Genomic DNA, 27,375 nt, shown 5'->3' with positions numbered 1-27,375 from the left:
GCCGGGGCGGGGCCTGCATGGGGGCCTGAGAGGAGAGCCGGCCCTCCTAGGGTCGGTTCGGACTGCGGCGGATAATGAGACGCCGAATGTTTCTTTTTGGCTCTTGCCTTTCGACCTCGGAGTGAGAGACTCTCAACGCCCGGATGAATGCAGTGTCGCACAGATTTAGGACTCTGCGTAGCCTTTCCGCCGTCTCCCGTCACTCGCTCAGGCACGCAGAAGGCAGCCTTCGTGGGGTCCTCGTGGCCAGCCAAGATGGCTGCCCCCGCGGGGAAGCTTGCGCGAGGGTGGTCGGTCCTGGCGCTGAACCTGCGGACTGCTGTCCCGCGGCTTCCAGGGTGAGAGGGCAGTAGGAAGCTGGGGTGCCTCTTGGGATTTCACGGAGAGACCTATAGGGAAGGAAAGGGCCACAGTCAGACCGGGCGGGAACCTGTAGAGAGCCTGCGGGCCAGGATACCTCGGTCCAAAGCTTTGAATTGGCTGCGTGACTTCGAGCCAAGGTGAAGGCGTAGTGATTCTGAGTCGAAGCTGAAAGCGCGCCCTTACCAAAAAGCTCAGAGCTGGGATTTTCAGGGGGCGGGAGGCGGAGATGCTTAGACAGGGCACCTGTCCTCGGGTTCAGGAACCTCATCTTACCGTTGGCACTTGACGAGAGGGAGACTTTCCTGGGCTGTTGGGGGAGGCCCTCCCATCTCTTAGGACAAGAGCCAGAATTATTGCGTTCAGGTTTGTCCAGCGGTCTCCGTGCCTCTCACTCGTCGGCGGGTTGGCCAACATGCCCATTATTAAGTCAGGCCTTTCCACTTGTGGAGTCAGCTTTTGCCGGCTTCTTCCCCACTCTCAGGCTAACCCAGGTGAGGTGGAGCCGCTATAGTCCTGAATACAGGGATCCACAGACTGACAAGGAGTATTACCGCAAGCCTTTGGCGGAGCTGACTGAGGAGGAGAAGTGTGAACAGGAACTCAGGAAGACTCAGCTTATCAAAGCTGCCCCAGCAGCGAAAACAAGCTCTGTGTTTGAAGACCCCGTGATCAGGTTAGATGGGAGCAAATACTTTTGTTCAGTGACTGGGACTGTACCAGGGAGGGTCTACAGTAGGGATTGGGATACAGCCTGGGAAATCTAAGCATTTTGTTTTTCTGCTTGAAGTAAATTCATCAACATGATGATGAAAGGAGGAAACAAAGTACTGGCCAGATCCCTCATGACACAGGTAAATAGCACGTCTCTCCTGCCTGCTTGCTTATACCTTTGTCTGTGGCTCTTTCAGTTTAGTATAAAAAAGAACAGGTTCATATACTTGCCATTAGAATTACCTTCCCTGTGTGGGGTACCTGGGTGGTTAAGTGTCCAACTTTTTTTTTCTTTTTGTAAAAATTTTATTTATTTATTTCACAGAGAGAGATCACAAGTAGGCAGAGAGGCAGGCAGAGAGAGGGGGAAGCAGACTCCCCACTGAGCAGAGAGCCCCATGTGGGGCTCCATCCCAGGACCCGGAGATCATGACCTGAGCTGAAGGCAGAGGCTTTAACCCATTGAGCCACCCAGGCGCCCCTAAGCGTCCAAGTCTTGATCTCAGCCGAGGTCTTGGTTTCAGGGTCATGAATTTGAACCCCATGTCAGGCCCCACGCTGGGCGTGGAGCCTACTTTAAAAGAAAAAAAAAAAGGAAAGAAACCAAAAAAATTACCTTCTTCCGTGAGATACCTGGGTGGCTCAGTCAGTCAGGTATTTGCATTAGGCTCAGGTCATGATCCCAGGGTTCTGAGATGGAGCCCCACACTGGGCTCCCTGCTCAGCAGGGAGTCTGTTCTCCCTCTGTCCCTCCATTCATGCTCACGCTCAATTCTCTCTCCCAAAATTTTTTGGGGAAAAAAATGATCCTCGTGTATATGTATGGAAGTGGTAGCTATAATGAAGGCGTCAGAACCACCATTCACTCCCCCAGTCACCAATCTCTGTGGTCCTACTCCAGAAAAGAGGAGGCCTTTAATAACTTTGCCTTAGGGGCACCTGGGTGGCTCAGTCCTTAAGCATCTGCCTTCTACTCAGGTGGTCCTGGGATGGACCCCTGCACTGGGCTCCCTGCTCAGCGGTAGGCCTACTTCTCCCCCCTCCCACTCCCCCGATTGTATTCCCTCTCTCACCTCTCTGTCAAATAAATAAAATCTTAAAAAAAAAAAAAAAAAAAAAGATGGGGCACCTGGGTGGCTCAGTGGGTTAAAGCCTCCTCTGCCTTCGGCTCAGGTCATGATCTCAGGGTCCTGGGATTGAGCCAGCCTGCATCGGGCTCTCTGCTCAGCAGGGAGTCTGCCTCCCTGCCTACTTGTGATCTCTGTCAAATAAATAAATAAAATCTTTAGGGCGCCTGGGTGGCTCAGTGGGTTAAGCCGCTGCCTTCGGCTCAGGTCATGATCTCAGGGTCCTGGGATCGAGGCCCACATGGGGCTCTCTGCTCAGCAGGGAGCCTGCTTCCTCCTCTCTCTCTGCCTGCCTCTCTGCCTGTTTGTGATCTCGCTCTGTCAAATAAATAAATAAAATCTTTAAAAAAAAAAAAAAAGAACTTTGCCTTAGAAGTGCTGAGAGAGGGTCTGCACTGTCATAGAGAAACAGGGTGACAGGAGTAAAGGGGAAAGTACTAGTCCAGCTGGATAAACCCTTCAGGGAACCCCGGGGCAGCATCTTCCAGTTCTATCCCTTTGCAGACTCTGGAAGCTGTGAAAAGGAAGCAGTTTGAGAAGTACCATGCTGCTTCTGCTGAGGAACAGGCAACCATCGAACGCAACCCCTACACCATCTTCCACCAAGCTCTGAAAAACTGTGAGCCTGTGATAGGGCTGGTGCCCATCCTCAGAGGGGGCCATTTCTACCAGGTGAGCGGTCAGGGCCGGAATGCAGGGCTCCCTACCCACAGAACAAGCTGGTAGTGGTTGGGTGGGGAGCACTTGGGAGTGGGAAGGTCCAGAGTTGGGCTAAGATTGATCGTTTTCTAGGGACCAGGTTTTCTCAGGATCCGCCAGCACCGCCCCCCCCGGCCCGCACCCCTTCTTCCGTTCCGTCCACGATGCTGTGTTGTAAGCTGTCAGCTTCTCGTGAAGGACGTGTAGAACTCATCTTTGTATACCAGTGTCTAGAGTAGCACTTGACCCAAAACTGGTGTTTTGTTGCCATTTCTTGAACTTAACAAGGCGCTCTCCTGGCGTTTAATTCTGTGTCACTGTCATAAGCCAGTGTTCTCGGCTTCTGCTTTTTTAATGTAAACTTCCTAAGGGTGGAGACTCATTAATGTCTGGGTCCCTAGTGGTGCCTGGCATATAACGGCGGTCTAGCAAAGGATTCTGGACAAGAGGGGCTTGTTTTGGGGCACCCCTGATCCGCGCTGGCTGAGTCACTCCGGCCTGATGGGTCTTCTCCCAGCTGATGCTCGTTATCAGCCGGGCTGAGCTTCTATTTAGAGGCGAGAGGGGTCGGGGCCTCAGGAGCGCGTGCTGCGTGCTCAGTGAATGCCTCTGCTAACGAGTGAGGGCCCCCAGGGCTGCGGGGACTCAAGGAGAAGCCAGGCCCCTCACGAGTGTTGTCAGAGCTGGCCCAGAGGGAGCCTGTGGCTCTTCCTCAGAGCTCAGGGCAGAAGGAGGCTGCCGCCCTGACAAGGTCTTGGACTGACTTGTCGTGTCTTCTCCTGTCCAGGTCCCTGTGCCACTTCCCGCCCGGCGGCGTCGCTTCTTGGCCATGAAGTGGATGCTCACTGAGTGCAGGGAGAAGAAGCACCGGCGGACGCTGATGCCGGAGAAGTTGTCACATGAACTGCTGGAGGCTTTTCACAACCAGGGCCCTGTGATCAAGAAGAAGCATGACATGCACAAGATGGCCGAGGCCAACCGTGCCCTGGCTCACTACCGCTGGTGGTAGGGGGAGGGGGCGGCGCTCTGCTGCAAGAAACAGCAGGAGCCAGGGTCACTGTCGGCGAAAACCCCTTGTGGGTGAAGTAGTTCCTTTTTAAGGGCGTGCAGGCCTTGTAAGGGGGGAGCAACGTATTTATGCGCGTTAGTCCTTTCTTTGGGCGCTAGAACTTGCTTTTCCTGTCCTCATACACTGGGAACGTATCAACTTGGATTTCCCCCAGGAACTGCGGGCCCATCCAGCTTCTCTTCCTCTATTCAGTGTAGAACTTTGTAAGATATGAAAGGAAGCAGTTTTAATGTTAGAAAAGGTTTATTAGAAAATTCTCGTCCTGAACTGGTGTTGTGTGTGTGGTGGTACCTGCTGTTTACTAAAATCGACTGGAAATTTGTTTGTTTCAGAAGTGGTCCTTGTACAAAATGTATAAAAAGCAGTTTCTGGGGTGACTTGTGCTCTGCTCCTCAGTATCCCAAAGTATACCACCAGTAGCTATGGGTACCCCTTTTACAGATGGGGAAACTGAGGCACCAAGATGGCTGTTGCACCAGTGGTTACACAGTACGGTGGGTGTTGCAAGCTGCCTTTCCCTGCCTGACCCAGGCTGGAGGTGATGGGGGGAGAGGCTGAGGGGACAGTAGGGGCAGGTCTGTTTGGTGTCTTCCCTGGTCCCTGAACCCGGGAGGGAAGGTGCTCAGGCAGTACCTCCGCGTGAGTGGGAAACCCCATTGAGCTGTTCAAGGTCCGGCAGGGACAGGCCGGTGCTGCTGGTGAGGCAGCCTGAGCCGGAAACTTAGTCGGAGACCTCGCTGTAGTAATACTTGTGCGCAGCCGGGGTCGTCTTCCAGCCGGCTGCCCGAAATTCGATGATCTCCAGCAGCAGCAGCTGGGCCAGGGAGCTGAGGCCGCTTGGGAGCAGGAAGCCGTCTCGGATCAGGACAAAGAGCTCATCCATGCGCTGCCGGTTCATCTTCTCCAGCTGCTCCCCCACGCGGTGCAGCTGCAGCACCAGGCAGTCCACCTGCAGGGGGCGTGGGAGGTGACCCCAGGGCGCACGCACCGCCTCTCCGGAGCAGCACCGCTCCAGCTGTGCCGCCTCCGTCCTGCTCCCGGCACCTGGTGGGCGTTCGCCACATCTTACGTGAAAGGAGACCAGTTTGGAACTTGCCTAAGGTCTCCCGGGCCAGGCTGGATGCGGGGTTTGCCTCCAAGCTGCCGCTTAACCCAGAACCCCCTCCTCCCCCTGCCCCACCAGGCTCTGTGTTTCTGGGCCGTCTGTATCCACAGCTGGATTCCTACCACAGGCTGGCTTTTCTATTGGGAGGGAAGCCTCTGAGCCTGTAGGTTTTGGCTGCTCTCTGTTCTGAATAAATTCCAAGCCTGGCAGCTTGTTCTGGAACTGAGACAGGCCTTGAAGAGCGCCACCAGGCTCCTGCCCTGGGAAGTGACGCTCGGACGCCTCCAGGGACAGTGGGCCCGCATTCTGAGCTGAGCCGGGGACGGCCCACCTCCACAGCCATCTGAACCTGGGTCACCCACCTCCTCCTCCTTGCTCAGACTGTCAGGCTGCGCCAGCCGGAAGAGGCAGTCATAAACGGGGTTCACCAGGGCCATCATGGGCATGTTGTTCACCTGTGGGGGGGAGACCAGGGAGGGGCCAGAGCACTTAGCGGCTGAAGGAGAGCCTTCAGCTCGGCTGTCTCTGCCTCCTAGGGTGGTTACCAGGCCTCACCCTCAGGTAGTCAAAAATGTTGCAGATAAAGGTGACGTAGCAGACCCAGCCCTGCAGAGACCGGGCTCGCAGCTGCTCCCGAGCCTGGTACTCCTGCTGCAACCGGTTGAGGAGTCCCCGTCGGAAGACACTCTGGCCTGTTTGCTTGCTCTCAGCCTGTGAGCCAGGGAAAGGGCAGTGAGCTGGGGGGGGCGGGGGGTGATGCCGTGGTGACCCCCCACTCAAGCTTCAGCAGCTGAGGACTGTCGGGTCTGACTCTCCACCTCTGCCCTGCTGGCCAGGCCTCCTGCCCTCCACTGCGGCCTTTCCCGAAGCGTCTCCCTGCTTCTCTACCAGTCCCAGCCCACCTGAATGATGGCATAGCACATGCGTCCTGCTTCTTTGCTGAACACACAGTCGTGCAGAGAATGGTCCACAATCACATTGGCCACCTTTTCCAAGTCCACGGCACCTGGATCTAGGGTAGAGATAGGTGCGGAATCTAGAGCTGCTGAATTACCACATCCGTCTCCCCTTGCTTCTAAGGAGGATCTGAGATGTCTACAAAAGGGCACTCCCGTGATACACTTACATTTAAAGAGACCAGACTTCCCAGCTCCACTGGGAGACTGATGGCCAGGATATGTGGCTGTTAGAGACTAATCAGCAAACGCTAGTTTTTAGGGCACATATTTCCTGGCCCTGGGTTGCGGAAGGAGCACCAAATAACAATGTATTTGACAGCAATTTCAGGGAAGAGAGTGTTCTTAGAACATACATACAGGAAACCTGACAAGGGCAGGCTAGGCAGGGCCTCCCCAGCAGGCTTAGCTTGGCATGGGATGGGCTTTACTAATTGTTAGCTGAGTCAAACTTCTGTTCTGAGGGCTGCAGAAGGCACCGATCCAGGACAATGACTGCATCTCCTCTGCCAAGCAGAGTGCTTCATCCTGTCCCAAGTCAGCCAGCTCTGCACATTCAAGACGGCCTGCTGTGGTGACGCGGAAGCCAGGTCCAATGCAAGGGCTCAGGAGATGAGAACTCTGTTCTCTGTGCCCCACCCCACTCTCATGGGGACTTAAACTTTAAAAATGGCTTTACTGGCCGAAAGGTGACTCTATGATTCATACTTTCAATTACTGGCCTGAATGTAGCTTGTCCTCCAGCTTGTCCTGACTTCTACTCTCAGAAAGCAAAGGGACAGGGTTGGTTGGGCAATCACCAGCTAAGGCTCAGGCCTCCAGACCTGTCCCCTTGGCCCCTTCTCCGCAGCTCAGGGCTCTCATGCTCACCTTTGAGTGCTGTCTTCAGCAGCTGCTGAGTCTCTGCATCAAAAGACTGGATTTTATACTCCTCTCTACCAGGATCCCCCATGACCGTTCAGCCCCAGCAGCTCTTTATTGAGGTGGGACTAATGACAGCACCTGGGGAGGAGGAGAGGGAAAGGGAGAGGCCTCAGGTGTGCAGCGTGGGGTCAGGGTTTCTAGTTCTGTAGGCCCCGGGCAGGGCTGGCCAGTGCTTGGGGCAGGTGCTCCCAGCCAGTCTACTGCCTTGGTTGGTTGGCTGAGGGCCCAGCAAGCTCGGCCTCTCGTGGAGACTGAACACCAGCCAGGCACCTGCTGCTAAGTTTAGGAACCCCTGTAGCTTCTGGGATTACACGAGCCTAGAGAGGTGAAGGTGAAAATGCCAACCGTCCAGTCTCCACAGGAGGCAGGGATATTCTCCGGTGATACTAAGGTTGGGGTGCCATGAGCTGTGCTGGAGTGTGGACAGGGGCATATCAGACACTCCCCTTGCCTATGGAAAGCGGCCTGGAAACTGCGGCCCCACCTTCCAGGGGACATGTCTGCCTCGGCAAGGTTCCAATCCCCTGGCCGCGACCCTTCCTTCTGCTTTGGTCAGAATCCTTCTCAGTCCCCAAACCCGCCCCTCCAGCCTTCGGCCTGGCCTGTGTAGGGGGGTGCGGGGCCCCGAACTGCTCCTGTCCTGGCCAAATTCTCCCCGAGACGGACTGGTTAAACTGGCCTCCCGGGCGGCGGAACCCGGCCTTGCCCACTCAGGATTCCTAATTCCTGAGCTCCATTCTGGAGCCTTCCTTTTAAAGAAGGGGGGAGCGGGATGACGGGAGAGGCTGTCCCTGCTGGAGTCCCCTCTCCGAGCGCGATGCCTCCTCCCTGGTCGAAGGACGACCTCGGGGATCTCCAGAACCCGGCGACTTCCCCGAGCTTGGAACGCCCTTCCGGGCGGGGCAGGACAGCCGTCCGGGGTCCCGCGAGCGGGAGAGGCGGAGCTGTGCGAAAGGAGCGCGGGGACCCACCTGCCGGGCCGGCACCGCGCCCGCGTGCCCGGAGGCCGCTCGGCGGGCATGGCGCGCGCGCACCCCGTCCGCCGCGCCGCAGAGCTGGAACGACCCGCTGGGCTTCGCCGCCGCTTAGGTCATTTCCGAGCGCGGCGCCGGGGCGGGGCCAGCGTAAAGGGGCGGGGCAAAACCCGGGAGGGGCGGGTCCTTCCCACCAGCGCCACCTGCCGGAGTCCCGGTGACGTTGTCTTCGCCGCGTGTGTTCCGGAGGTCCGTGGCTGGGCGAGGGGAAGGCCCTCGACGTCGCCCCCACCCTGTCCTTACTCGACTCGTCCGCGCCAGGCTGGACCTTTCTCGGCCCAGAGGAAGCCCTCGGTCGCCAGCGGTGGCGCCCCCTCCTCCCAGCCCACTCTCACGCCCGGGGCTCCGGTTAAAACGGGATGCAAAAAGGAAACTAGGCGGGGCCGCGCGGCAGTCGGGGGGGCTTGCGGCGGGGAAGGATGGCTGGAGGGACAGGAACTCATAGGCGGCGGCCACCTGCCCTCCACTTCTACCCGCCACGCGAGACAAGGCAGGGGGGCTGTAAGGGCTGGATCAACTCCCCCCCACACCCCCTCTCCTACTCCAAATACAAAGGGTACCGGTAAAATAGTTGAAAATTAACGAGCAAGCTCTAGAATAAGGACACCCTCCCCATGACCCCCGTTAGCTTGCCGCCTCCGCCAGGTGCTGCGAGTGACAAGTCGAACAAGGCCCTGACTCGGTGGTGGCTGTGGCTGGGGAAGAGGCACGGGCCCGGCAGCTGAGGGCCATCCCTGACGCCGGCCCAGCGGGGCAGAAGGGCAGCCAGAAGGAGCTGGAAGGGCGCCTCTTCGCGTCGCACAGACAAGCGTCCATGGTGGTTTCTGTTGCCAGAGCTCTCTCCTCCTGTTAAAAGGGCTAGCCGAAGGGGTCACCAGGAAATGGATGAGAAAGGGCAGCTGCAGCCAATTAATGAGTAGGAGAGATGAAGAGAATAAAGTTTACTTTATTCCACTGAAGTGGAATTTCTTTTAAAAATACATTCAGGCAGCTGCTTTCCTCCAGCCCCAAGCCCAGGTCTCCAGGGCCCCAGACCCTGTGGGTGTTGGAGCTCCCCCTACCCCCAGCCTGGGACTCCCATCAGCAGCAGCCAGAAGCAGGGAAGCTTTGGGATTCAGGGTCTCAGATGTGTCACAAAGCTCCAGGCCAGAGTCAGTTCTGATGACAGAAGGTGTCTAAGGGCCATGACACCCATACAGGTCTGCTTCCGCCCCTGCTTTCCTCCTAAGTCTGCACAGAGGCTGGAGCTGGAGCCCAGACTGAGGGCAGGGTGAAGTCCTACAGTGCCTGGTGCTTCTCCGTCCTGAGTCCCGCTGCAGAGGGAACCCCGCAGGCCAGGCTCCCCGGGGTGGGGGGTGCAGAACTGGGTGGAAAGGATGGTGGTTGTGTTCTGCAGATTACCTGGGCTCACCCCCTAACTGCAGTTTCTCCGCTGCGCCTGCATCAGTAGCTGTGCGACAAGCCCCACCCCCGGACACCGCTGCCCTCAGCAGGCTGGCTGCTCAGCCCTTTCCTTCTACCACCCCCTTCATGAGGCTGCTCCAGAGCTGTGGCCCTTCTGGATGACAGAGGACACACACAGCACCACAGTGAGCCCAGGGAGGGAGACACTGAGCAGGTAGCTGCTGCCAGCTGGCCCAGCTGTAAGGCTCCCGCCCTGACCCCACGGAAGTAGAGTGACCCCAGGTAGGCTGCAGGAAAAGGCCACGGCCTTCACCCACAGCTCCTCCCTATCAGCACAGCCCCCCACTGCTTGTGGGCCGCTGAGATCGGTCTTCCCCAGAGACCCTCAGCCACGCTCTGTCCCACCCAGGGGAGAGAACAGGCGGAGCGGGATGTCACAGAAGGACGGGGGCCTGGGGGTGTGGCTATAAAGTGACTAATTCTCCCCCCCAGGACCAGAAACAAAGCTGTATGAGGGATGCAAATACTGAGAAAAATAGATTCCGAGGAAGGCCAGGGTTCCTTCCCTCATACTTTGTGAGGAGGGATGTGATGTGGGAAGGAAGATGGGGTGAAATAAGGAATATGCTTTCAGCTTCAATGTGTATTACGTCAGCTGGTGGGAGCAGGAGCGCACGCGAGAGGACCAGGCCCCCGCAAAGGGCCCAATCCCAGCGCTCAGGCTCTAGCCATGGCCTCCCACCCCCAGAGCGTGGAGAGGTCTCTGGGCAGAAGGTGCTGGAAGTGCAGGGTGGCCACTGCTGCCTTTCCTGCAGGCTGGACCACAAAGGAAAACCACCTTCTGACCGCTTGGCTGCATCCCCACAGGCCAAGTCCTGCCTTCTCCCCGAGAAAGCGCTTGCCCTTCGAGTGTCCCCCGAACTGGCTGGCAGGCAGGCATGGGTAGCAGCTCTCGGTGCAACAAGAGATGGTAGAGGCGTCCGCCTTCCTTCGGGGGCCGCCCTTCCTCCCCTCGGGGCTAGCTGTCCCCCTTCTTCATGTGGTGGAAGAGGTTACAGAAGAGCTCGTACCAGAAGAACACGAAGCCGGTGGAGAGAGCAGCCTTCAGCAGGCTGGGGGACAGGCCCTTGAAAAGGCCCGTGGGGCCTTCCTCTCGTAGCACCTGCTGGGCACAATCCAGGAGGCCCCTATAGCTTCGAACCTGGCCAGAAGTGGAGGACAGAGGAAGTGATTAACACGCGGATGGTGACTCTGTCCTTCTGTCAGTCCAGCACCTGGCACCTCCCGGCTCCTAGTCAACACTTGCTGGACAAAGCAATGAAGGCTAAAAGGACAGAGCAGTTAACCTTTGCTTTCTCTTCCAAGCAGACCGGTAATTCGGACTTAACAGAGGCAGCGCCTGGAAATCAGCACTGGACAGAGCTCCTACTGACTGGGCCTCTTAAGGACCCTTCCCCCCATCCCACCAGGCCCCCTTGGGCAGTGGATCTGAACCTGGCCCTCGTGAGCTCTGGCTTCCGGTCTGGCCTTCTCAGCTGGCCACACACCGCGGCCAGACGCACGTCTCCAGGACTCAACTCCCCTCAAGCTCCTCTCTCGCCACATCTCCACTAACTCCCCGTCGTGATGACAATGACGTTGTAAAGAATCAAGGGGCACCTGGCTGGCTCAGTTGGTAGAATGTGGGACTCTTGATCTTGGGTCATGAGTTCAAGTCCCACACTGGGCATAGAGCTTACTTAAAAAAAAAAAAGAAGAGAGGGAAGAAAAAAGAATCAAATCCAAGCTCCACAGCCAGGTGTTCAAGGGGTTGCTCCATTTGGCCTCAACTTCCCTCCCTGATCTTCCGTCATCCCCCAGCGGTCCTCCCACCAAACAGGCTACAAAGTCTGTTAGGAGCACGGCTCTCTCCTCGGTCCTGGGCTCCCACCGACTGTCTCTGTGCCAACCTAAACCATTCCTTCCAGATAAGTTCCTAAGTGGAAAAAGGAGATTATAAAACCTTGTATTGCACCTGGTGTTAAAACATACGTGTGTGTTTATGCAAAGAAACAATACGACAGCCAAAGCTTCCCTGTCATTATCTCTGGGTGGGTGGTACTGGGAGCTCCATTATCAGTTTTATCTTTTTTATCGGTTTTATCTATCTCGGGACTTCTCTGAATTTCCGACACAGATGTATTACAACTAACTCAATACTTTCCCCTCCCCCAAGGAAGGAGTGCTCCCTCCGTCCCAGCTCTCATTCCAGTGCACTCTTTTCTGACCTGTCAGGCGTGTTCCCTCCTGCGTGGGAGGGAACATGCCTGTTTCACCCCCTTGCCCCAACCCCAGCCCACCACTGCATGGCGCCCCAAAGCGGCCGTGAAAATCCGGTTGAGACTAAGGAATGACTATAAACAGTACAACATCACCCACGATGGGGGCTTCTGCGAATGACAAAGCCTTCTAGTGCCTTTAAAATAGAATTTAGTGGATCAGGTTCCATTCGCCCCTCTCCAGGAACCCCTACAGCATACACGAAACAACCCCACACACCAGTGGGAGTCTCCTAGTGTTCTTTAGTACTCTGGGGACCCATCTCGTCTTAAGGTTTTATTCATTTGAGAGAGAGAGAGAGAGAACGTGCTTGAGCTCAAGGGCAGGGGAGGAGCAGAGGGAGAGGGACAGGCAGACTTCTCCAAGCACACAGCCCAATGTGGGGTTTGACTCACGACCCCGGTATCACAGCCTGAGCCGAAACCAGGAGCCAGACGCTCAAACAACTGTGTCAACCAGGCGCCCCAGGGACCTTTCTCATGTGAGTATATTCTTTGTCCCAAACTGAACTGAACACCTTATTTTTTCTCTTTTTCACTTGAAGCGGGCTCCCCGCTGGGTGTTCAACACACGGCTGAACTCACGACCCCAAGATCAAGACCAGAGCTGAGCTCGAGTCAGACACTTAACCTACGGAGCCCCCAGGCGCCCTGAACTGAACATTTTTAAGAGCGAACCCCGACCCCTCCTTCTCCTGGATCACCCCACGGCGTCCCACATGCACAGGGCAGTGCGTGGATTCTCCCGTGTGTTTGGGGATCCCCAGGGACAGGCTGTGGGGGCTAACGCTGAGCAGTGGGCAGGTGAGCAGCAAGGCTCAAAGCCCCCTGCAGGGGGACAGCTCACCTGGCCGAAGGTGGCTCGCGCCTGCTCAAAGCCTCCGACCTGCAGCCGTTTCTTGAAGAGGTCCAGGGGGTACGTGAGGGTCTTGCTGATGACGCCAGCTCCGCTGCCACACAGCAGGTTTTTGAGGTTCTCTGAACCAAAGTGGGGTGGGGGGGAAACATGAGGGAAGTGCAATCGGGGAAAGACACGTTCAAGGTCAAGAGCTCTAAGCCTCCACCACAAAACTAAGAGCCCCCGGCCTCCTGAATCTGCAAGGAGAACCACACCCAGCCACTCTGGGCCCGGATGGCAGTTAAGGTGGGAACAGAAGCGGGAGTCTACAGGCTGGGCAGTTAAGACTCGGTTCAAGGCTTGGGAAGAAATAAATGTCCTCGGTACCACTGCTGGGGTGGCACGAGCTGAAAGGGTCCGCCAGCGGCTGGCTCGGTTGGTTTGGTCAACAGCGCGACAGAGCAGGGTTCGGAGGATGGGGACGTCCTAGCCTCTGACAGGAGAGCCTTAGCCCCTCCAGGGATCAGAAGGAGGTGCTCTGGCTCGGGGGAGGGGGACAGCGGAGACCTGGTTTCCCTCACATGAGGGCTGTCTCACCGCTCTTCTTGCCCTCGGCGGGCAAGACCCACTGGTGCAGGTGCTTCAAGGCGCTGTAGAAGGAGAACTGGAAGCCGGCGTAGGGGAAGATGGCAATCAACGTGGGGTTCAAGCCTTTGTAGAAAACCAAGGGGCCCTCGGTCCGGTACATGGTCACCACGGCGTCTCGCAGGGTCTTATACACCTGGACAGCACACAGGCAGCTCGAGTGAGGGCACGCGGGCGATCCGGCCCTAGAACACAGCCCGTCACGCGCGCCTCCCCTCGGCTAACATCCCAGCCGCCGGGAGCAGGACTTTTCTGGGGGCACAGAGAAAATGATGAACAAAAGTCCCAAGGTAAGGGCTTCCAGCAACCCCCCTTCTAGCTATTTACAAGGCCAGTATGTTCGCACAAGTGCGCGACAGCGCAAGTCCGAGCACCGCTGCCACCGCATCCCGCAGAACAGCAGGGACACAGGGTCTGCCCCTGGGTGACGGGTCACATGCATGCCGACATACCCGTTCCGAAGGACACAGAGCAGCCACTGAAACAGGATCACGCCGTCTACACAACAGATCGGGCATAATCCCCCAAACGTATAGCTGAATAGGCACAGCGAGAGGCTGAAGGGCGGGCTTAGTGCTCGTGGAAGAAAAAAGGAGGCAGGGATCACCCGCAGGGATACGTGAGAAGTGAGGAAGGGCCATCGTGACCTCCACAGAGGGAGAGGCGGGGCAGGGAAGAGGGAGATCAACTCTCACCATTTTACACTACTGGGATTTTCTGCCGTGTACGTGTATTTAACCTTTTGTAACCTGTCAACAGGCAATCCCCATGCGGGACACCACAGGGCACTGATTTTTCTCAGCACCTTCCATCCCGCACTTTGTTTGCAGGGGACCAGAGGGGCTCTGGGTGTGGTGATGAGGGAGGTTCTCTGCACCGAGAAGGGAGGACCCTGGCTGCCTCCTCACCTCCTGGCTCCCAGACGCTGGCAGCCACACTGAAGGATTTCACCCTGGAGACCTCCAAGAAAGGGCCCGGACTCAGAGGAAGGCCACGGGGCAACGAGCCCGCCCTGTACCCCCAGCCCCACTCTGCTTCTCTGTGCCCCCTTTAATACCAGGCTGGCAGCCAAGGGTCACCAGACATCTGAGGAAAGGCTTCATGAAAAAGGAGACCAGGGCGCCTGCCTGGCTCAGCTGTAGAGCACACCACTCCTGATCTCAGGGTCAACAGTCTGAGCTCCAAGGTTGTTACAAAAGACCAAAACCCAAAAAATCCCCAGAGACCAAAATGTTCAAAGGTGGGGGAGAGAAGGGCACAGAGATCGTGTGGAAGGAAGAGACCGTGTAGACAGAAGAAGGAAACTAAAGGAAACAGAGGCCAACCACAAAATTGGAATTAACATTCTCAGGCCACAAAGAAGGCATCACCTCCGTGATAAAAGGAAAGGGTCTATTTAAAAATGAGGTAAGAAGGCATCTGGGTGGCTCAGTTGGTTGGGCGACTGACTGCCTTTAGCTCAGGTCATGGTCCCGGAGTTCCCGGATCGAGTCCCGCATCGGGCTTCCAGCTCCATGAGGAGTCTGTTTCTCTCTCTGACCTTCTCCCCTCTCATGTTCTCCCTCACTAGCTCTCTCAAATAAATACATAAAATCTTTAAAAATAAAGAAATAAAAAAATAAATAAAATTAAAAATTAAAAAGAGGTAAGATTCAGAGAACAAGAGAAACTCCTGAGGGAAAAAAATCTTTGTGAGTTTGAGTTAGGCAGATTTCTTTTTTTTTTCTTTTTAAGATTTTATTTATTTATTTGAAAGACAGAGAGAGTGAGAAAGAGTGGGAGGGAGAGGGAGAGAGAAACTGAAGCTGATCCATGCGGAGCACAGAGCCCATGTGGGGTTCAATCCCATGACTTCGAGATCATGACCTGACGTGACACCAAGAGTTGGACACTTAACCCACTGAGCCACACAGGCACAGAGATTTCTTAGATAAAAAACCCGAAAGCAAAATGCATAAAAGGACAAATTGATAAGTTAAGACTTTACTGGGGCTCTTGGCTGGTTCAGTCAGTTAAATGTCTGCCTTCAGCTCAGGTCATGATCCCAGGGTCCTGGGACCGAGCCCTGCATCGGGCTCCCTGCTCAGTGCAGAGTCTGCTTCTCCCGCCCTGCCTGCCACTCCCCGACAAATAAATAAATAAAATCTTGTAAAAAATTAAAAACATCTGCTCTTCAAAAAACAGGCTATGAGGATGTGAAGGCAGCCACAGCCAGGGACACAGAAAAAAATATGTAAAACAAAAACAACAAACCACCAAAATGGGAAAACAATTTGAACAGATTGCTTTGGCCAAGAAGGTGCTCAGAGGGCAAATAAACACATAAAAAGACATTCAACATCTCTGTGGTAAAGCCACAATGAGATACCACTATTCACATCTAGCAGAGTGGCTAAGATTTAAAAGAATAAAAATAGGAGCTCCTGGCTGGCTGAGTCGGTTAAGCGCCCAACTGTTGGTTTTGGCTCAGGTCATGCCTTTAGGGTCGTGAGAGTGAGGCCCGAGTCAGGCTTCTTGCTAGCGGAGAGCCTGCTCGAGACTCCTTCCCTCTGCCCCTTGCCCTGCTCACAGGCATACTGGTTGTCTGCCTCAAGTAAATAAGTAAATCTTTAAAAAAGAATAAAATTCTGGATGGAACTAGAGGTATCATGCTAAGTGAAATAAGTCCATCAGAGAAAGACAATTATCCTATGATCTCACTGATAGGTGGAAATTAAGAAACAAGGCAGAGGATCATAGGGGAAGAGAGGGAAAAAAATGAAACAAGATGAAACCAGAGAGGGAGACAAACCATAAGAGACTCAATCCTAGGAAACAAACTGAGGGTTGCTGGAGGGAAGGGGGGTAGAGGGATGGGGTAACTGGGTGACAGGACATTGGGGAGGGCATGTTGTAATGAGCCTGGGTATTATATAAAACTGATGAAACACAGACCTACCCCAAGACAAATAATACATTACATGTTAATTAAATGAATTTAAATTTTAAAAAATAAAATTTTAAAAATTTTAAAAAGAATAAAATAAAAGGGCGCCTGGGTGGCTCAGTGGTTTAAGCTGCTGCCTTCGGCTCAGGTCATGATCTCAGGGTCCTGGGATCGAGTCCTGCATCGGGCTCTCTGCTCGGCAGGGAGCCTGCTTCCCTCTCATTCTCTCTGCCTGCCTCTCTGCCTACTTGTGATCTCTGTCAAATAAATACAAATCTTTAAAAAATAAAAAAAGAATAAAATAAAAATAAAAACCAGGTAACAGTCAGCACTGGTGAGGATTGGGAGCAGCCAGAACTGTTGGTGGGAATGCGAAATGGCACATCCATGTAGGAAGCAGGCTGGCTTTTCCTCATAAAATTAAACATTTCACCATACAACTCAGCAACCCCACACCCAGGTTTTCACCCAAGAGAAAAAAAATGTTCATAAAATATTTTTGAAAGGGAGAGAGACAGAGAGAGCACAAGCATGGGGAGAGGCAGAGACAGAGGGACAAGCAGACTCCCCACTGAGCTGGGAGCCCGCCATGAGGCTTGATCCCAGGACTTGGAGATCATGACCTGAGCTCAAGACAGATGTTTAACCCTCTGAGCCAGGTGCCGTGTGTGTGTGTGTGTGTGTGTGTGTGTGTGTGTGTGTGTGTAAGATTTCATGTATTTATCTGACAGAGAGAGAGAGACAGCGAGAGAGGGAACACAAGCAGGGGGAGTGGGAGAAGGAGAAGCAGGCTTCCCGCTGAGCAGGGAGCCTGATGTGAGGCTCCTGGGATCATGACCTGAGCCAAAGGTAGATGTCTAAGGATGAAGCCACCTGGGCGCCCTTACACAATAATCTGTATGTGAATGTTCATGGTGGTTTTACTCATAATCACCAAAAAACTGGAGAATATGCCTGACATCTTCCCACTAACAAACCATGGTAGGGCCATGTGACAGAATACTATGCAGCAAGGAAAAGGAGCGGACCACTCACACATGTGGCACACATGAATCTCAAGGCCAGATGCCAAGTGAAGGGCAAGGGTGCCTACTGGAACAACTACGTGAGACGTAATTCCCTGTGTGACATTCTGAAAAAGGTGAAACTTTAGACAGAAGACAGACCAGTGGTTTACAGAGGTAGGCAATGGAGAGGGACTGACTAAAAAGGGGGGCAGGAAGACATTTTGGGGGTGACGGAACTTTTGTTTTATATCTTGATTCTTTTTTTAAAAAATTTATTTATTTATCTGACAGAGATCACAAGTAGGCAGAGAGGCTGAGCAGAGAGCCTGATGTGGGGCTCGATCCCAGGACCCTGGGATCATGACCTGAGCTGAAGGCAGAGGCTTTAACCCACTGAACCACCCAGGCGCCCCTATATCTTAATTCTAATAGTGGTTATGTGACTGTATGCACTCATCAAAAGTCACAAAGGGGTGCCTGGGGGGCTCAGTTGGTTAAGTGTCTGACTTGGGCTTGGGTCATGATCTCGAGGCCCTGGGATGGAGCCCCACGTTGGGCTCCACCCTCAGAAGGGCCAGCTTGTCCCTCTACCCCTTCCCCCACCCCTACTTGTGCTCTCTTTCTCTCTCAAATAAATAAAATCTTAAAAAAAAAAGTCAGCTCTATACTAAAAAGAGTGAATTTTACTGTATGTAAGGTATGCTTCAATAAACTGGACTAAATCAAACCAAAGAGCTCTTGGGAACTAACATGCATCAGCAAACATTTTCTAAATTCAGTAGAGGCCCCAAACAATGGAGGCAAGGAAACCTCCCAGAAAGTAGGACAGAAAAACAGAGAGTTAAACAATAGTAGGGAAAAGATAAGTCAACCAGAGAATAGACCCAGGATGTCCAATACCCAACTGACATCAATCACTGAAGAAAGAAAAGGGAAAGGGACGCCTGGGTAGCGCAGTTGGTTGGACGACTGCCTCCGGCTCAGGGCGTGATCCTGGAGTCCCGGGATCGAGTCCCACATCAGGCTCCCAGCTCCATGGGGAGTCTGCTTCGCTCTCTGACCTTCTCCTCGCTCATGCTCTCTCTCACTGTCTCTCTCTCTCAAATAAATAAAATAAAATCTTTAAAAAAAAAAAGAAAGAAAAGGGAAAAACAACAACAGAAAGTAGCAATTGTGAACAACCATTCATGACCATTTTATGGGCAGGAGTAACACCAGTATCCAGACTAAAGGGTCCAGAAGTATCTATCACAATGAATGAAAGAGACAAGGACCGGTGCACACCATTGGTAAATCTCTAGAATGCCAAAAGTCAAGAGGGGATCCTGAAAGTTCCCAAGGCAGGAAGGGTGATAGTTTCATATAAAGGATCATTAATCAGAGTGGTTCTGGACTTCTCTACAGCAACACTGAGGGCTACCTAGAATCCTATGCCCAAATCATGAGTCAAATAAAGGCATTTTCTACCAAGGCTTCTCTAAAGAAGCTGTATATATATCTCCACCAAAATGGGGGATTAATCAAGAAAGAGAAGACATGGGACCCAATGTCCTAACAAAACGCTGCTAATAGTGCTGAAGCAAAGAGTCCATACTGAAGCCAGAGAGTGAAGGCTGCCAGAGTTGGGGGCTCTAGGAGAGGCTCCCTGATGATGTGGGACGGATGACTATAGGCTGACCCTATCAAGATTGTTTGAGGGCGCCTGGGTGGCTCAGTGGGTTAAGCCCCTGCCTTCGGCTCAGGTCATGATCTCAGCGTCCTGGAATATTTAAAATATTATATATATATATACATATATTAATATTAAATATAAATATTTTAATATTTTATAAATAAATATTTTATTTAAAAATAAATAGATAGATAAATAAATAAATAAATACAAGGCAACCACTAACTTCAGGCAAGACAAAGGTATACAAGAAAATGTAATCATAATGTATTTCAAGGCTCAGCAGTAAATATTTATAAAATCATAACAGCACAGACACTCGGTACTAATTTAGCCAAAATCTATAAATCAGTTCTACTGAAATTAAAGGAGGTGCAAGCACATGAGGGTGGTGGTACAAGAGATAAACTCTTATCTCCCACAGTAGCCATCAAAAGCTAATGCCTATAATTTAAAAAACTAGGAAGAAATACAAAGAGAGAACACTAGTAGAAAAAGAGTATTACTAAGAATTAGGAAGTTAAATGATGAGAAAAGAACCACAAGTATGAAATGTGGTTGCAGGGGGCACCTCGGTGGTCAGTGGGTTAAGCCGCTGCCTTCGGCTCAGGTCATGATCTCAGGGTCCTGGGAATGAGTCCCGCATCGGGCTCTCTACTCAGCGGGGAGCCCGCTTCCCCTCACCCCTGCCTGTCTCTCTGCCTACTTGTGATCTCTATCAAATAAATAAATAAAATCTTTAAAAAATAAAAACAAAAAACATAATATAAAAATGAAATAAAAATAAAACTGGTTGCCTCTGGGGACTGGAATCAGGGGGTGGCTGGTAGTGTTTGTTATAATTCATGCAGAACCACCTGTCTTTTTAATTTTAATTTTTATTTTTTTTAAAGATTTTATTTATTTATTTGCCAGAGAGAGAGGGAGAGCGAGCGAGCACAGGCAGACAAAGAGGCAGGCAGAGGCAGAGGGAGAAGCAGGCTCCCTGCCGAGCAAGGAGCTCGATGTGGGACTCGATCCCAGGACCCTGGGATCATGACCTGAGCCGAAGGCAGCGGCTTAACCCACTGAGCCACCCAGGCGCCCTATTTAGCTATTTAGAGAGAGCATGCACACAAGCAGGGGAAGGGGCAGAGGGAAAGGGAGAGGATCTCAAGCAGCCTCCATGCTGAGCGAGCAACCCTGATGCAGGGCTCATTGTCACAACCTTGAGATCATGACCTGAGCCTAAAGCAAGAGTTGGATGGATGCTCAACCAACTGAGCCACCAGGCACTCCTGATTAAGAAACATTTTAAAGATTTTACTTATTTATTTGAGAGACAGAGATTGCAACAGAGATAGTGAGAGAGAGGGAGAGAGTGAGCATGAGTGGAGAGGAGAGGGAGAAGCAGGCTCCCCGCTGAGCAGGGAGCATGACGCAGGGCTCCATCCCAGGACCCTGGGATCATGACCTCAGCCAAAGGCAGAAGCTTAACTAGCTGAGTCACCCAGGTACCGCTAAGACACATTTTAAAGGTGAGGACTGACACCACGGCTGCTACTGTTCTACGGAACTTGGAGGTTCTACAGCTTTTAAACAGATCTCTTCCACTCACTTTTGCACACAACTTGCGGATCTTTCCAGAATCAAGAATTCCTATCTCAATCACCTTAGCCAGAGGGCTAATGAGTTTATTCTCTTTTCTCAAACCTTTTCCTTCTTACAGACCTCTTTTCATTTGACAGACAGAGATCACAAGTAGGCAGAAAAGCAGGTAGAGAAGAGGAGGAAGCAGGCTCCCTGCTGAGCAGAGAGCCCGACATAGGGCTCGATCCCAGGACCCCGGGATCATGACCTGAGCCAAAGGCAGAGGCTCTAACCCACTGAGCCACCCAGGCACTCCACAGACCTCTTTTCAAAATGTATTACTGAAGTATAATTGACATACAATGTTCTATTAGTTTCAGGTATACCTTCTCATAGATTTTTTTTTTCTTTCTTTCTTTTTTTTTTTTTAAAGGATTTTATTTATTTATTTGACAGACAGAGATCACAAGTAGGCAGAAAGGCAGGCAGAGAGAGAGGAAGGGAAGCAGGCTCCCCGCTGAGCAGAGAGCCCGATGCAGGGCTTGATTCCAGGACCCTGAGATCATGACCCGAGCCGAAGGCAGAGGCTTTAACCCACTGAGCCACCCAGGCGCCCCCATAGATTTATTTTCTTAACTACAGGCTGGGAAGTCACGGAAGAGGACGCCGGCATCCCAGAGCCGAGAAGCCAGCGGAGCACCACCACTTATTTTTTTCATCCCAGCAGCCACCACTTTGCTGGCGGGTGTCTGTCTTCTCCAACTACAAACACGCTTCTCCTCCAGCTCTCTGCTCAGTGGCTAGGGCCCCTCATCACATTTCCCCACCAGGAGAAAGCTCTATTTCCGGCTAACGGGCCATTCAGAAGGACTTAGCTCTTGTGCCCCATTCGTTTGCTTGCACACTGTTCCCAAGACGCATTGCCCTTCTAACCCAAAAAAGCCATTAGGGCGGCTTCTAAACAAAAGGGCTCCACCAGCCCAGGATCTCCACCCCAGGAAACAGAACTGAACCAAAACCACAGTCATTCTAAAGCACATCAAATTCTTAAGCAGTGCCATTTCCCACCCAAATACCCTGAAGCAGAAGGGAGGTGGAAAAATCACTCTTCCTTGGTTAAGCATACACGTGCGTGCTTACACACACACACACACACACACACACACACGCATCTGCGCTGCTATTCTTATGTGTGTCCAGGAAACAAAGATTACGGCGGGGAGGTCTATTTCAGGATTTAATCCCTCCCTTCCACTCAGTAAGTTCTTCCCGGAATTGGACTCAATCATCCCATTTTCTCTATCCAGGCTTTGTGCGAACCAAAACCACTCTCACAATAATCCAGAAACAGGATCTCAAGTCTCAGTCTCCTGGACGCCTCTCTGTCCAGCCTACTGCTCCTGACTTGCTCTGTTTCCCACCTGTAGGCTCCGTCCCCGGCGTGAGGCTGCGAGCGCCCGGCCTGGTGTTCAGCACAGTCGCGGGTCTTACAGACCGACCAACGCAGGGGCTGCACACCCCGGCAAGCCTGGGGGTTCTGTTCCCTCTGGGAAAAGAGCTGCGGGTGCTGGAACGCCTGTTGCACGGGCGCCCCCGCTCCGGCCCAGCCACTCACCTTGGGCTCACCCTGAGCGGCAAAGCGAGTGCGCAGCACGTCCACGGGATGCACGGCCAGGGTGGCGGCGCTGGCAGACAGGCCGCCACACACAAAGTGCACGGAGAAGTCGCGGGCATCGTACGTGGTGGCTCTGTGCACCAGCTCGGTCAGCAGCTCGAACGACAGAAACTACAAGAGCACGTGACAAAGTCATTGACAAACAGTCCCCCAAGCCCACTGGGGGCCTGTCAGGACAGTCTCCTGGGGCAACGCCTAATTGATACTCAGTTTGGGCTAAGTCCCTGCGGTGGGGGGAACGTATGGAAGGGAACGCCCGTATGGTACAGCTTGGTCTGACGCTGTCTTCAATTTCAGACTTCAAACTTCATGTAGTGACCCCGTTAAGACAAGCAGAAGTGTGGGGACCGCCTCCTGCTGCCCCAGCCAGGCAGTGTCCCTGCAGGCCCCACCTTCCCAACGCTCCTCTGTTGAGCAACACGACCCCAGGGCCCTGGCACGTTCCCCTGCCACCTACTTGGACAGCTCCATAGCCTATAGAGAGAAGCTGCGCTGGGACGTGTCCTTTCCAGAATGCTGTGGGGCCTTCCTCCTGCAAAATCTGTCTCCCAGCCTGTAGGATCCCATGGTATTTTGCACCGGGGTCACTGCGAGAGAGGCGCTCAATCTGGAGCTGGGAATCAGAATCGAAAAGGTCAGGATGACAGGGCAGTGTGGGATGAGAAGGAGAAATTTTGGAAAATGTAACAAAGGCAGCGAAGTTCTTCTCCTTGACGAAATTCCAAACTCTGGAAACTGCTTTGATGAGAAAGAGAGAACTGGTCCTCCAGCCCATTACATGGGGGAAAAAAAAGGAGGAAAGGATACCTGGAAACGGATCTTGATGACATCCAAGGGGCTGATCATCACCCGCGTGACAAGTCCAGACACAGACCCGGCCACCGCCACCTCAAAACTGGAGATATTCCTGCCATCAGCTTTGGGGTCATAGCCAACCATCCCTGCCTCTGGCCCATACAACGTCCATCAGTTCCAATCTAAAAGCAAGGGACACGGAGTAAACACCAGAGCAAGTTCTTAGGGTCTCTGCTCACAAGCCACCTCCTCGGAGCAGCCCTCCCTGACCATCGCATCTTGCCCTGCTTTATTCTTCTGCGCAGCATTAATATACTGGACATTTATTCTGAACATCTGTTTCTTGCCACCTTCGCCCACTAGAATGCGAACCTATGAAAACATGGCCTTGCTCTCATTTGCCCATCTCTGTATTTCCATTGCCTGGAACACAGCCCAGCACCGTGAGGGCTCCTATCTGTTGACTGAATGAACCGACAGGGGTGGTAGGAAATCATTCACTTCCAGAGATCAGCTTGCTTTCCAAGACACCTGGCTTTATGGCCGGAGGGAAAGTCCCAGCCTGAGCCAGGGGGCAGAGCCCACTGCAGCTGAGCACCGAGGCAGACGTCCGACATGCAGGCCCAAGAGCACCGTGCGGGATTCTCCAATAAGCCCACGTGATCCAGAGAAACCCAGTAACTCCTGAGACCTCCTGCATACCGCCCTCCCCCACCCTGCCCCGCCACTGTCTGCACACCGCAGGCCAGCTGCAGCAACGCAGCCATACTTGGCTTTGAAATGATGTTCCTCGGCCCACTTGATCCCCGTTGACCTCTTCAACCTCCCCCTGGACCTCTCTTCAGCCACTTCAATAGGGTGGGCTCTGCTCCTGACCAGTTTCTAGAAAGCACTGCTTGGGTTCCTATCTGCCAACCTTGCCTCTGCACCTACCGTTCCCATGTCTGAAACACAGCAGCTCACCCCATCGCCCTGCCCCATATATCTCCCCTCACTCTTCCCCAGATGAGCCCGTCCCATGCACCACGGCTCAGCTAAGGAGCACGGCCCCCCCCAGTCCAGGGGTTATCCTCATGTCCTCTCCAGCATTCACAGCACTTGCTCCTGGTTGAGAACCGCTCTTCTAAATTCATCTTTTTTTTTTTTTTTTAATTTTATTTATTTATTTATTTGGCAGAGAGAGATCACAAGCAGACAGAGAGGCAGGCAGAGAGGAGGGGGAAGCAGGCTGCTCGCTGAGCAGAGAGCCCGGTGCAGGGCTCGATCCCAGGACCCTGAGATCGCCACCCGAGCAGAAAGCAGAAGCTTCAACCCACTGAGCCACCCAGGCTCCCCGAGAACCGTTGTTCTACAGAAACACTCCCATGGGTGTGTAAAATGTCACGAATTACATCACTGTTTGTAAAACTGAGTAACACACAAATGCTTATCAACAGAAAAATGGGATAAATACAGTAAGTCACATCCAAGCAATCCTCTGCAGCCATGAAGAACGAACTAGAGAGATACACACACTGAAAAGATGACCACAATACACTGAAACGTGCGAAAAACATTTCAGAACAGTGTGTCTAGTATAACCCCATGTTTGCAAAAGAAAACCAGCAAGACCTATATACACTCCGTACAGGAGTAGAAAGCACAGGGAAAAACTCTGCATCAACACACACACGGACAGGTTGGTAAGGTCACCTCTGGGGGAAGGGTTGGCAAAGGAAGAGAGAAAACACATCTCTCCCTTTCCTTACACAATTCTATATCCTGTGAATCTGTTATGCCCCATCCCACCCCACCCCAAGACAATTAAAACTAAATATAAAATCAGTTTAGAAGGGGCTGCAGAGCTAACCTATTTCTTGAATACCAACAGTGACAGGAAAGTCAGTGTCCACACAGGGCCGAGAGGATTCTTTTTTGCCTCTGTCTGCTCCACTCCCTCAGCCCCAAATTGGCTTTCGTGTATGAAAGTAGAGCCCCAACCCATCCTTAACATTAACACGGCATTTCTACGTGGCACTCGCAGCAAAGCATTCTAAGATAATATATATTTTTTAAAGTCTAATGGTGGGGTGCCTGGGTGGCCCCAAGTCCGAGAAGACGCCGGCGAAGCACGCACCCACGTGTCCGGGTGTCCCGCATGTGTGCGAGCTTTTGGCCCCTGCGTCCCTGAAGATGCTTGTCAGGTCAGGTATGACTCTTGATTTCAGCTCAGGTCCTGATCTCAGGGTCGTGAAATCGAGCCCCACAACCCGCTTAGGCTACTCTCTTTCCTGAGTCCTCCAGGCTATAGCTAAACTCTCCCAGTACCCAGGGACGCTTATTTAACCTGGGTTCTCCTCTCTCTCTTCTGGATAATGAGAATGATGTCTGCCCTACCTAGCCCAGACTGCTGGGACGATCATGCAAGACACCATATGTGGTAAGCTTTGTAAAAAAGGTAAAGTCTAAAACAAGCGAAAGGGCTGGTTAAATATAGTTGCAGTTACTTTACTTTTTCCCCTTGCTCAAATTTCCTTCTTGTACCAGTAAGCCTTGATATTTACCCAAGGAGACAAAATAAATATGAAGTGCGACTGCATATGCGTGTTATACAGAATAGGGGACGTAGAGACGGGGTCCCTGGAGTGAGTGGCAGGGGGGCGGGGGGCGGGACAGAGAGCGCCTCCGCCATGCCCCTCCTCGTACTGCGGAAGCCGCGGTGAGCTCGCGTGCCCGTGTGTCCATTTGTTCAGCGAGGGGTCCCCAGACACACGTGTCCAGCTGTGCCTCGGGGCGTTTTCGCCCCAAGTCCGAGAAGACGCCCGCGAAGCACGCACCCACGTGTACGGGTGTCCCGCATGTGTGCGAGCTTTTGGCCCCTGCGTCCCTGAAGATGCTTCTCAGGTCAGGCATGACACGTGCGCGTACAGGCCCTGCCCCCACGTGAGTGCCGGCGCCTGGGTGCGACCCCCCTGTCCCCGAGAGCACGGCGAAGAAGGAGAGGGTAGAGGTCACTCACCCGGCACGAAGGGCGCGGCTCAACTCCGCGCGCGCTTCTCTTCCTACCTCCTCACGCAGTCTCACAGCAAAACTAATTGAGCCTGGCAGTAACTGGCGGGCTTCCGGACCAATCACCGGGCAGCTTCCGACAGGGGTTGGACCAATAGTTGTATAGTAACAGATGGGCACCACCTCTTGCAACGTATCACTGGGTAATGTAGTTCATCGCTAACGAGGCTGTCCCCGTTTTGGGGGCAGAGCCTTCTGGGAGGTGTAGTCTCACTACGCGCGCGTGCGCGAATGTTATTCACGCGTGGGAAGGTGGCGCTTCTTGAAGTACGGATGTGCCCTTGGGAGGTCGCAGCGCTAAATGGCGCGTGGCTCCTATCGTCTTCGAGCGGGGGCGAGGTTGGGTGCTCTGAATTTGACCCGCTTTCTTCAAAACCCTCGTAGTCCTGGAACCCCGATAATCTAAACTTGGGAAAGAGATGGCGGGAAGTTTAGCTAAAACCTGGAGGACTTGGGAGAGTAGATGGGTTTTTGAAACCAGGAAGAGGACGGCAAAAGTGTAGAATTTTGTTTCCCCCTAGGGTTTATTATGTATAATTTCTCATAAAAATAAAATACATTACAGACGCTGCAGAAATGTAGAAACGCAGGGGGAAATGGCTCATCCTACCGCTTTCACGCCAAGTAGCATCAGTGTTTTTGCAGGACAGTATTTCTTCCTGATTTTTAAAATTGCATTTTCCCCATTAGTGCAATCACTTTGACGCACAATTTGAAAACATCATTCCCCCAACATTATTTTGAAATAAATACCAGACATCATATGATTTCACCAGTTAACATTTCAGAATGTATCTTTAAAAAGACAAGAATTTCCCTTTTAAACACTTTTTTTTTTTTTAAAGATTTTATCTATTTATTTGACAGAGATCACAAGTAGGCAGAGAGGCCGGAGGAAGCAGGCTCCCCACTGAGCAGAGAGCCCCCCCACCACCACAATGCTGGGCTCAATCCCAGGACCCTGAGATCATGACCTGAGCTGAAGGCAGAGGCTTAACCCACTGAGCCACTCAGGTGCCTCTATTCATTTCTTTTTTAAGAAAGTAGGTGGTTTGTCCTGTTGAGTTTTCCGCAAGCTGGATCTTGCTGGTGGCATCTGCATGGAATTGTCTTAAGATCTTCCTTTGCCTCCTGTGTTCTCTGGATATTGGTAGTGAGATCTAAGCGATCTGATCAAATCACGTTTGATTTTTTTTTTAACAAGATTACTTATGTGGGGGCGCCTGGGTGGCTCAGTGGGTTGGGCCGCTGCCTTCGGCTCAGGTCATGATCTCAGGGTCCTGGGATCGAGTCCCGCATCGGGCTCTCTGCTCAGCAGGGAGCCTGCTTCCTCCTCTCTCTCTGCCTGCCTCTCTGCCTACTTGTAATCTCTCTCTGTCAAATAAATAAAATAAAATCTTTAAAAAAAAAAAAAGATTACTTATGTGGAATTGTGTACCTCCATAAGGAGAATCAAAATGCGTGCCTGTCTCTCATTTTGTGGTGTTTGC

At 52.8% G+C, this 27,375-nt stretch overlaps 3 protein-coding genes across 3 annotated transcripts; 1 reads left to right on the top strand and 2 right to left on the bottom strand.

The window, feature by feature from the left end:
• Positions 1–63: 63 nt before the first annotated feature.
• MRPS7 (mitochondrial ribosomal protein S7) lies at positions 64–4,291 on the top strand. Its single transcript, XM_044247457.1, has 5 exons — positions 64–338; positions 845–1,036; positions 1,151–1,214; positions 2,706–2,873; positions 3,688–4,291. The coding sequence occupies exons 1-5, from the start codon at positions 148–150 to the stop codon at positions 3,907–3,909; spliced, it is 837 nt and encodes a 278-aa protein (XP_044103392.1). The 5' UTR covers positions 64–147; the 3' UTR covers positions 3,910–4,291.
• On the bottom strand, positions 4,194–7,990 carry MIF4GD (MIF4G domain containing). The gene is made up of 6 exons (XM_044247458.1): positions 7,926–7,990; positions 6,901–7,032; positions 5,977–6,086; positions 5,630–5,785; positions 5,437–5,529; positions 4,194–4,918 (listed from the first exon to the last, which is right to left on the bottom strand). The coding sequence occupies exons 2-6, from the start codon at positions 6,980–6,982 to the stop codon at positions 4,691–4,693; spliced, it is 669 nt and encodes a 222-aa protein (XP_044103393.1). The 5' UTR covers positions 6,983–7,032; positions 7,926–7,990; the 3' UTR covers positions 4,194–4,690.
• A 924-nt stretch (positions 7,991–8,914) lies between these two features.
• On the bottom strand, positions 8,915–25,901 carry SLC25A19 (solute carrier family 25 member 19). The gene is made up of 7 exons (XM_044247451.1): positions 25,836–25,901; positions 22,850–23,019; positions 22,500–22,655; positions 21,983–22,153; positions 13,146–13,329; positions 12,558–12,688; positions 8,915–10,593 (listed from the first exon to the last, which is right to left on the bottom strand). Exons 2-7 carry the CDS (start codon positions 22,979–22,981, stop codon positions 10,411–10,413), a joined length of 957 nt encoding a protein of 318 aa, XP_044103386.1. The 5' UTR covers positions 22,982–23,019; positions 25,836–25,901; the 3' UTR covers positions 8,915–10,410.
• Positions 25,902–27,375: the final 1,474 nt, after the last annotated feature.

The sequence above is a fragment of the Neovison vison genome, chromosome 5 (genome assembly GCF_020171115.1).
Source record: "Neovison vison isolate M4711 chromosome 5, ASM_NN_V1, whole genome shotgun sequence".
NCBI classification, from domain to species: domain Eukaryota; kingdom Metazoa; phylum Chordata; class Mammalia; order Carnivora; family Mustelidae; genus Neogale; species Neogale vison.
Note: the sequence above shows the minus strand (reverse complement) of the source record. Positions and strands in the feature narration are given on the sequence as shown.